Genomic DNA, 9,555 nt, shown 5'->3' on the forward strand with positions numbered 1-9,555 from the left:
TTGTTCTAAAATTTTATTTTTAATATCAACCATGTTATAATATAAATTTTTTGTACCACCAATGATATTTTGAAACTAATTTTTTTTAGAGTGTATGTATCCCTCTCAATAAGTATCACTCTCAGGAATGAAATTGCAAAGTTGGAGTAGTTACTCTATTATAAATTTAGATAAACAATCTTTCCAGAAAACTATAAGAGAAATAATCAAGCTATATACTCATATAAGAATATAGATTTTGATTAAGGAGCCAAAATATCTGGTCAAGTCACATTTAATCCTTTAGTGGTCCTTTTTATATTTGATATGGACAATTTCTTTATTTAAGGTTGTAACTTTTACGTGAGATATACTTTTATTTCTTTACCAAACCTGCAGCGTGGTACAATTTATTAAGAATTTTTTTACGGATCACTTCCACTCTTCTTCCATAAGAACTTGTATATACCATATAAATGGGGCAAGATTTTGCTATTTTTAGTTTTTAAGATTTTGATTGTAAGTTTTAAGGGACAGATGTGATGTTATTTTATTTCATTAAAGTTTTAAGATATTTTCATCAAATTGACTTTACAAATCGGATACTTACCATGTACAGGAAACATTATCACTTAAAAAGAAAAATAATTAAGAACTTGGGGAAGAGTTTGAAATTTGAATGGATAACCACTCTTTCATTATATATGTAGGAGAGTTTAAGAATAAATCCAACTAACTTAGATTTTTATTTAAAATTGAAATTGTTATTTAGTTCGATAAACTGGTTTATAAATTAAATAAATTGAACTTGAACTAAAATTTGAGTTTCTTAAATAAACGAGTTGAATTTAAACCAACTATAATTTGACTCATTAGATTCATTTGGGATATAAGTGCAAAATCTTTAAATTTATACATACTAAAGATGAAATTGATATCCATCTACTATTATTATACACATCAATACATAATTAATTATTAAATTGTATTACTTTTATTTAAGAGTCAATAATTAGTTTACAAATAAATAATATGCTAAGAGTGTAAAAACAGTTATTTACTTATGTATAGATATCAAAGATGAGATTATATCTATCCAATGACATTGTAAATTTATTTATGCAGTCAACATATATTTTAATATATTCAATTCATTTTTGTTAGTTTTATTTAAGAATTAATGACGATTAACACATATATGATGAATGATGCGTTGATAATATAACAACTATTATACTCTTAATGTATAAATATTAAATTCATTAAATATAGAATATATCATTTATGTATTGTTATTGTAAAAATTATACACAATTATTATATTATCTATCATTCACTTGTATTATTATATTTAAAAGTGAATAATGATTAAATATAACTTATGAATAATATAATGACAATGTAAACAATTCTTACACTATACATGTATCTTTTTCTCGAGTATATAATCTCACACATATATATAAATACATAATATATATATATATATATGAACATATATCTTTACACAATATATACATATTTTAAGAATATTCTATAATTATTATATATCATTAGTATATGAATATAATATAAATTAAAGGTAGAAATTTTATAGAAAACAATTTCAAAATCTCATTTATCTTTATATATGTACGTATATATATTAATGATGATGAAATATATAAAATTGAGTTTGTTAGCTCGTTCAAAATTTTGTGGACTTTAATTATATTAAGCTTAAAAAATAGTTCATACTAAACTCAATTCCAAACTCAATTTATATAAAGTCGAGCTGAATTGAGACACATTTAACCCAATTCTAGTTATTTTTTAGGCAAATTTAACCGAATTCTAGTTATTTTCACCCAAATAATATTATTGTTGTGTGAATATCATAATTAGTGTTAATGTATGAGAAGTGTCACCAACACAGCCTTTTTAGTATATGCTCTATTATCCTCATAGAATTCGTGTTAAATCTGTTAAATGGAATTCATGTACAACCTAATAAATCATTATTACTTCTCTGTCTAACTAGTCTTATATGAATCAATAAAAACCTTATTTGTAATTAATGTAAATAGTGAGAGAGCGCATGGGTGTGCATATGAGTTTAAGTTACATTATAGAGTGTGTATTAAAAATAATATCTTAATAGGACAAAACTCACTTTGGGAATTTTATACTTAAAAAGGAATCAGTTTTTCACTGTTGACTAAGAAACACTTTTGATGCACACTTGAAACGAAGACATATTTGATTAAAGAAGTTGTTGTATAATACATATATAGCAGTCAAACTACATTCCTAAAGTGATAATTTTGTCATACCCATTATCTGACATAATGTACAATCAACACCAAAAATTTGTATACATATTTGCACTAAATGCATTCATACATTTAAGCATTTTCCCTTAAAGTATGAATCACTTATGGAAAAGAAGTTACCTACATGAAAAAATATCATATCCTACTTTGAAAGGTCATTAACCTACATCTAAAGCACGTCTCTATAAGTATAGGATTGTATCTCATCTTAATCCTTAAAGTTTATTATTTGAGTTCTCCTTGTGTGTGATAAAAGAGTGATGGCATCAAATACTGAGAAAAATAGTGAGTCTTCTGATTCTCCAATAGCAACACCAGTTGCAAAACAACCAACACTAGAAGTTGTTGAAACCAAAAGTGAAAGAATCAAAGCCACTAGACACCCCAGATGGACAAGACAAGAAACACTTGTTCTCATTGAGGCCAAGAAAATGGTGGAAAATGGAGAGCAACTTTTCCGTTTCAAATCATCTTATGGCCTTCTTAATAACAGTGATCCAAAATGGGAGATAGTGTCATCATGCTGCCAACAACAAGGTGTGAAGAGAGGATCTGTCCAGTGCAGGAAAAGATGGGGAAATCTTCTCACCGATTTTCGGAAGATCAAGAAATGGGAATCAAGTGTAAAGGATGAGGGTGAATCTTTTTGGATGATGAGGAATGATAAAAGGAAAGAAAACAAGTTGCCAGGGTTTTTTGATGAAGTTGTATATAGGGTTTTAGATGGTGGGGTATTAAGTGCTGTTGCATTGCCTTTAACGTTGATTAAGATGCCATCTAAACCTGAGAATGGTGTTGGTCATGTTGAAGGAATGGCTTTAGAGCATGATGATAATGATGACGACGACGATGACAATGAGGAAGATGAGGCCATTGTTGATAGTGATAAGATGAGTTGGAGCACAGAAGAGAACATATTTGATACAAATACTGCACGCAGTAAGTTATTCAGTCCAATAAAAACATCAGCTTCTAAGGGAACATTTTTGAGAGGGAGTCTCAAAATAACACCCACACTTGCATTGCCAACTACTGGTATGAAGTACATGCATTTTTTATAAATATTTTGTATTGAAAATTGAATTGATGCATGAGACATTCAAATTATGATTCAATTCACTAAATCCCAAATTATGATTCAATGGACTCGAGTAATGCTTGTGTGAATAACATAGAAATAGTTCATGATCTAATTTGAAAAGGGACATTAGTAAATGCAAAAGAATATAATAAAAACAATTTTTTATTTAATCTTATGCTCAAACTAGAGATCATAATGAATAAAATATATTATATCTTAATTATATAGTTTTTAGGTGACATGGTTAATAATCTTATATTGAATCTGTTTAGGTGCCTATCATTCTAACATTTTTCTTATTGATCTACGATAAGCAGAGAAACAGCAACATCCATCTTGCCAAGGGAACTACTATCCTGGTAAATAAATCAACTCATTAAAGCCATTTACTAATTTTCGTCACTCATGTCCATAACATAAAATCAAGACACATTCTTTTCTTCCTTTTCAACTTTGATCCCCTTTTCAAAGAGCTCCTTTTATTCATTTGTTGCTCTAAATTCTTCATCAACAAAATTGTTTTCTGATTTCAAATTTCCAAGTTATACATAGAAGGCTTGTTTTTTTTTGTTTTTTTTATAATGCAGCTTTCTTGATTTTACTTTATTCATTAGTGATCATAATTACCATGAATCTGTCGATCCGGTCTTCAACCGAAAAGCTATCACGACCCAATTTTCGGTTGAATACCGGCCTATAACTCCTAGTATCTTTTTTTTGTTGCTGTTTGCAAGGTTAAACTGTATGAATATTATGAGACAGACACTGCATACTATACTATTTAATACAATAGAAGAATACCATGTAGTTTACCAGGTAAAGATGACAAAAAGCAAGCTAAGCTGCATGTGAAATCCATAGCATTAGTTACAGATTACAGATTGACAAAATGACTAAGCATTTTTTATTCACTGATTGACAAATTGATTCCACAATACATTGAAAAAAAAATCTAAAGTACTGATTTGCTTTTATTGTTTTTCTTAAATCCTCAACAAAATTATATTGACTCAGGCTGCCATAGAGAACCTATGTTCCAAGAAGGACACAAGAGAAAGCGATCATCACCAGATAATAGTGAAGACGCCACAGATTTCAGCAATAATATTATCAAGGTGCTAAGGAGGAATACTAACATAATGAAAGCCTATCTTGGAGCTCAGAACATTAATCAGCAATTGGCCAGGGACCAGCAGAAAGAGCAATCAGATAACTTAGTTGCAGCACTTGGCAAGCTCACAGATGCTATGACAAAAATTGCTGACAAGCTGTAAAGCAATTCTGATCAACATGGAAGATCTCAGACCTCATATTTGTGTATCAAGATCTGCCAATTACTGTTAATTTTGGCACTGGAATTCCTTATTATCAAGTTTCTTCTTTTTTTTCCTAGTACTATGCCATTTTTAATTAGTACTGTTCAGTTTTGAATGAAGTTAATGTTTACTCTTTCAATTCTTGTTGGAGCCTACAAATCCTCTGATCTTTTTTTCTTAATACTGGGATTTGGAAGGAATTGAAAATAAATAACTATAGAACATCAGTGGTGTCTTTAACACTTTTGTAATGTTGTTAGCAAGAATGCACATTAGCCTTTTTTAGGGTTTAGCATAATGTTCATCCTTTTTCCTTTATAGCTTTACAGTCATGGAATTAACTGAATGTGGTTCAAGCAAGTGTGAAAATTAGACACAATTAGTAGTGGAAGTATGAGAGAGAGACTAGTTGGTTGTGTGTTCTTCCAATTTATATAGAGAGATGAGTGTACCTATCTAATGTGGGCGTTTTAAAATAATAAAGAAAAACTTTAAACTCTAAGGACACATGCTCCATACATTGATAATGAGGTAATCAAACTCATTATCTAAGAAATCCATCACATGTTTCACAACCATCTCATTTCATGTCTCACATTAATCGTAATGTTACTTTTTTTTAAATTTTTTTTCTTTTATTAATATGACAATATTTGATGGGTCTGTGACAGAGAATGAGACAGCGTTAGACAAAAATATATGTTTTATCATGTAGGAGAGAAAATTGCTGTGTCCCAATTACATAATTAAAATCTCATGATTTGATCATTAAAATCTCTAAGGTGCAAATCACTTTCCACTTGATAAAATAAAATCTCGGCTTCACAACCATATTTTTGGATAGAGATAAATCTCTGTGATTTATATTTCAGCACCTCAATAGAGTAACATAAGTTTCATGACTCTGATAATGCTTACTCATTTTTACAAATATATTTGTGTGACAATTTAGCATTCATGTAATGCCTTGGATACGGTGAAAACCTTATCATTAGTAATGCCTTGGATACGGTGAAAACCTTATCATTAGTAATGACTAATGACCGACCATTGGTTAATCTAATCATTGACATTACTTAAATTTTACTCAAATTAAATGTCAATTTACCATTAATCTAAAATCAAATATTTGACTAAACCAAATTTCAGAGATAAAATAAAAAAATGACGTTTTTCCTAAAGTAAAAAGCAAACAACGGAAGTGAAAACAATGGAAAGGTGTGAAAGTGAAAGAAGATATTACATTGAAGTGAGAACATTTTTGAGATGGGCTAAACTTGAAGTCTCTATAGAATTGGGCTGGCTGTTGAATAGCCCAGACCATCCAAGCCCGGTCTGGCCCGTTAAAACAAATGGGTACAGTGTACAAGTAAACCGAAGTATTTTTTGTTTATCAGCGATCCTTCTTCACTTGTCTGGTTCTTCCTTATTTCATTGCTATCGTGAGCGACTAAGAAATCTTCCATTGTCGAACAGGTAAGTTTCTCTCAATTTTTCAAATATTAATTTTCAGATCTGTTTCTTTCACCTTCAAATCTTCCATTTTAATTTATTAATTATTTTTCTCAATAATTAGATGGGAAAAGAGAGCATCCAAGTCTCCGCTATGGAAATCGATGATCCTAAATCCAATACTTCTGATCAGATCCTTCCCAAATTTTCTATCAATGGTTTCTCTTCTCTTTCATTCTTCTATAATGCTATCTTGCATGTTCTTTTTTGTCTATATATTCCGTTTTTCATTTTTTTATTATTCCAAAACAATTCAGTCATGTTCCTACGCCCTAGCTGAAATGGAGTGGGAATTATATATCATTATTGTATTTGTATTTTTTCTGTATGATTAAAATCGGATAACAAAATTTCATGGATTAGTTTTTTTTCCTTGAAAATTGTGTTGAGAATTCGTCAATTAAATTTTTAGCTCCATTTTACACCAATCTAACCCTTAAATTTTAAAATTTCCAGTGTTGCAGCTGTTAAAATCTGCACAAATGCAGCATGGTTTGCGGCATGGAGATTATACTCGTTATCGGTATGCAAATTTTAATATATGATGTCAAATAACAATTTTTATTTATTTATCATTCTATAGATGTGTCTCGAAATTTTGCATCCCAAAGAATGATTCTGATAAGATACTGGGGTCCAAGCTGCACCTCTATGGGACAACAAGTTTATTGTTATACTGTCTGCAATTCCGGAGTTTATTAATAAAATTACTGAGTCTAATTTTGGTGCTCTATCAGATTGTCAGGAAAGACACAATGTACTAGTTGTATAACTAGACAGCTGAACTGTATCAGAGAACATGGCCTGGGGACATGTCAGCTTTGCTTTTATTCTGAGTGTTGTGGGATAACAGTTTCTCTTTATTATTTTGTGATTCATGAATTTGTGTTTCAACGCTGCTAGTCTTCTAGTACTATTGAGTGGAACGAATATTACATTATGTGATCATCACAGCTTATGGAAACTGTTGATTTCAAGCCATTGTTTGAACTAGCATTATGTATAGATTGGTAATGGATGTCCTTTTTCCCCTGACATTGTAGGAGGTATTGCACAGCTCGTTTGAGGAGGTTATATAAATCTCTTAAGTTTACCCATGGTCGTGGCAAATATGCAAAAAGAACCATCACTGAGTCTACTGTCAGTGAAGTAAGGTATATTTTACTTGCTGTATGTATCCTTATCTTCTGATCTAAATTCTGACCTTTTTTAATTGACTTAGTTTGAAATTTGTTCTAGCGAACATGAACATTAGAAAGTTTCAATTGAATGTCAGGCTTTAATATATTTGTTACTAGCTGGATCTTCTAACTATGTTGATTGCGCTAACTAGGGATATGATTCTGGAAATAGACATTAAGAAAGCTAGCTTATTTGGGCTTTTTACATCTCTTACGTGTCGAGCAATTGTTCTCTGCGATCGTTGCTCTTAAACCACTTTTATATATTTTCTTAGTTTTCTATTGCTAATGTGTCATACTTGTCATTATCTGAACCTTAGACCATCCCAAAAATTTGGTATGGAATAATGAAAACCATCATCTATACCTTGGTTTGTTTTCTTTCTTTTGCCTCTCAATGATGTTTGGGAAAATGGATAAGAAACATTTCATCTGTCTGGATTTTTTGGTTATCTATGCATGTTTTACATTGGATGTTATTTTGTTTCAATTCAGGTATCTCCACCTGATTCTTTATTCAGCAGAGAGAGCTTGGAGTCATGCCATGGAAAAAAGACAGCTTCCAAATGGCCCAAATGCAAGTCAACGTATCTATTTGATTGGAAGGTTACGAAAAGCAGTTAAATGGGCTACCTTGTTTTCACAATTGTGTGCACTCAAGGCAGATTCTAGAACATCATTGGAAGCCGAGGTTTGTCTTAGTCGGTTATTGCAATAAAGATATGTTGTAACAATTACTTTGTACATTTAACTGGGTTATAGTTAAGTTATGGCAGTGTTTTATTTATTGTACCTCCATTCCTGTTCTACCCCCTAAAGATCAACTACATTTCAAATGTTGGTATTTCTTTCCATTCATAGAATCAAAGCCTTTTTATTTATTTTTTCTTGTAAGGTGTGTTAGATATTTGGTTTGATCTACATAAGTAATAATACCGTAAAAGTAAGATTTTAATGAAAGCAGGAGAATTAAGAAAAGCTAAAATACACTGTAAGGAAGACTGCAAGGAAACACTGTAGTGGATAAGAAATTTGATGGGTTTTAGTTTGATATATCTGTTTCAAGTTGAAAACTTTTGCCATTTATTTCAAGGAATATCTACAAAAGTAATGCTAAATTAGAATTTTCAAAATGAATTTATATTAAAAAGATTTCAGAGACCATGTTAAGACCCACAGCAAATTGTAGGAACTAAAATGCATTCTATCCATCAAGGAATCAGCATTATTTATAGAGTGTTTCCAAGTTAATCTGTATATCCTATTCTTCCTTTATCCTTTTAAAATGCAAATGCTTTGATAGTTTTACTCGTTTTTTAATCTATGGTCGATAACTGTTCTTCTTTTTTAAATGAAGAATGAAAATGCTTTGGCTTCTGTTTATTCACTGAATTTTAGGCTTATGAGTCCTACATGAAGGGGAGTTTATTGTTTGAACAAGATCAAAACTGGGATGTGGCTTTAATGCACTTCAAAAGTGCCAGGTACGTCTACTCTGTCTCTTTTATTTGTGCATACTTTGTCTCTTGGATGGATCTTTCTGTGAAGGATTTGAAAATATATGCCTTTTTGTGGCAAACACTTGTTTAGTTTGTCTAGTCTAGCATACTAGCTTTTGGCATACTTCTATTTTTCTATTCAGTTATAATCATTTCCTAATTTAACAGGGCTGTGTATGAGGAATTAGGGAAATATGGAGATCTGGATAACCAAGTTTTGTGTCGTGAGCGAGTTGAGGAACTAGAGCCCAGTATCCGATACTGCCTTCACAAAATTGGCCAGTCAAATCTACAGGCCTCTGAACTTCTAAACATTGGTGATATGGAAGGTCCTGCGTTAGACCTTTTTAAAGCTAAATTAGAGGTTGGTATTTATTTCTTTTCCTTATATCATTGGAAAGGATATATTTAAACATGTAATATGCATCACTTTACAAACAAGCATCTTCAAATATTTCTTATGAGATGTTGCATTTAGTTAATTTTCATTTTTTCATGTTTATTCAACAAGGAGATACAATCCAAGACTTTGAGTGTTAATAAACTTTCTTAATAACCTACATTCATATTCAAGAACTCCCAATTTTTCAATTTCTGAGTGAAAGGCAAGCTGATTCAACTTGATGCTCGGCTCTTTCCATTTTGCAAGTACGGTTGTACTTGTATATCCTACAA

The 9,555-nt window shown here is 30.8% G+C and overlaps 2 protein-coding genes across 2 annotated transcripts in view; both read left to right on the forward strand.

The window, feature by feature from the left end:
• On the forward strand, positions 2,535 to 4,767 carry LOC109362083 (trihelix transcription factor ASR3-like). The gene is made up of 3 exons (XM_019607652.1): positions 2,535 to 3,326; positions 3,690 to 3,731; positions 4,387 to 4,767. The coding sequence occupies exons 1-3, from the start codon at positions 2,552 to 2,554 to the stop codon at positions 4,644 to 4,646; spliced, it is 1,077 nt and encodes a 358-aa protein (XP_019463197.1). The 5' UTR covers positions 2,535 to 2,551; the 3' UTR covers positions 4,647 to 4,767.
• LOC109362696 (signal recognition particle subunit SRP68) overlaps positions 6,032 to 9,555 on the forward strand; it is a 6,464-nt gene continuing 2,940 nt past the window's right edge. The window contains exons 1-7 of the mRNA XM_019608672.1: positions 6,032 to 6,164; positions 6,265 to 6,358; positions 6,657 to 6,723; positions 7,244 to 7,354; positions 7,877 to 8,072; positions 8,780 to 8,865; positions 9,049 to 9,244. Of these exons, the coding sequence (XP_019464217.1) occupies positions 6,265 to 6,358; positions 6,657 to 6,723; positions 7,244 to 7,354; positions 7,877 to 8,072; positions 8,780 to 8,865; positions 9,049 to 9,244 (750 nt within the window). The 5' untranslated portion in view covers positions 6,032 to 6,164. The remainder of the gene's footprint in view (positions 6,165 to 6,264; positions 6,359 to 6,656; positions 6,724 to 7,243; positions 7,355 to 7,876; positions 8,073 to 8,779; positions 8,866 to 9,048; positions 9,245 to 9,555) is intronic.

Source organism: Lupinus angustifolius, chromosome LG12, assembly GCF_001865875.1.
Source record: "Lupinus angustifolius cultivar Tanjil chromosome LG12, LupAngTanjil_v1.0, whole genome shotgun sequence".
NCBI lineage: Eukaryota > Viridiplantae > Streptophyta > Magnoliopsida > Fabales > Fabaceae > Lupinus > Lupinus angustifolius.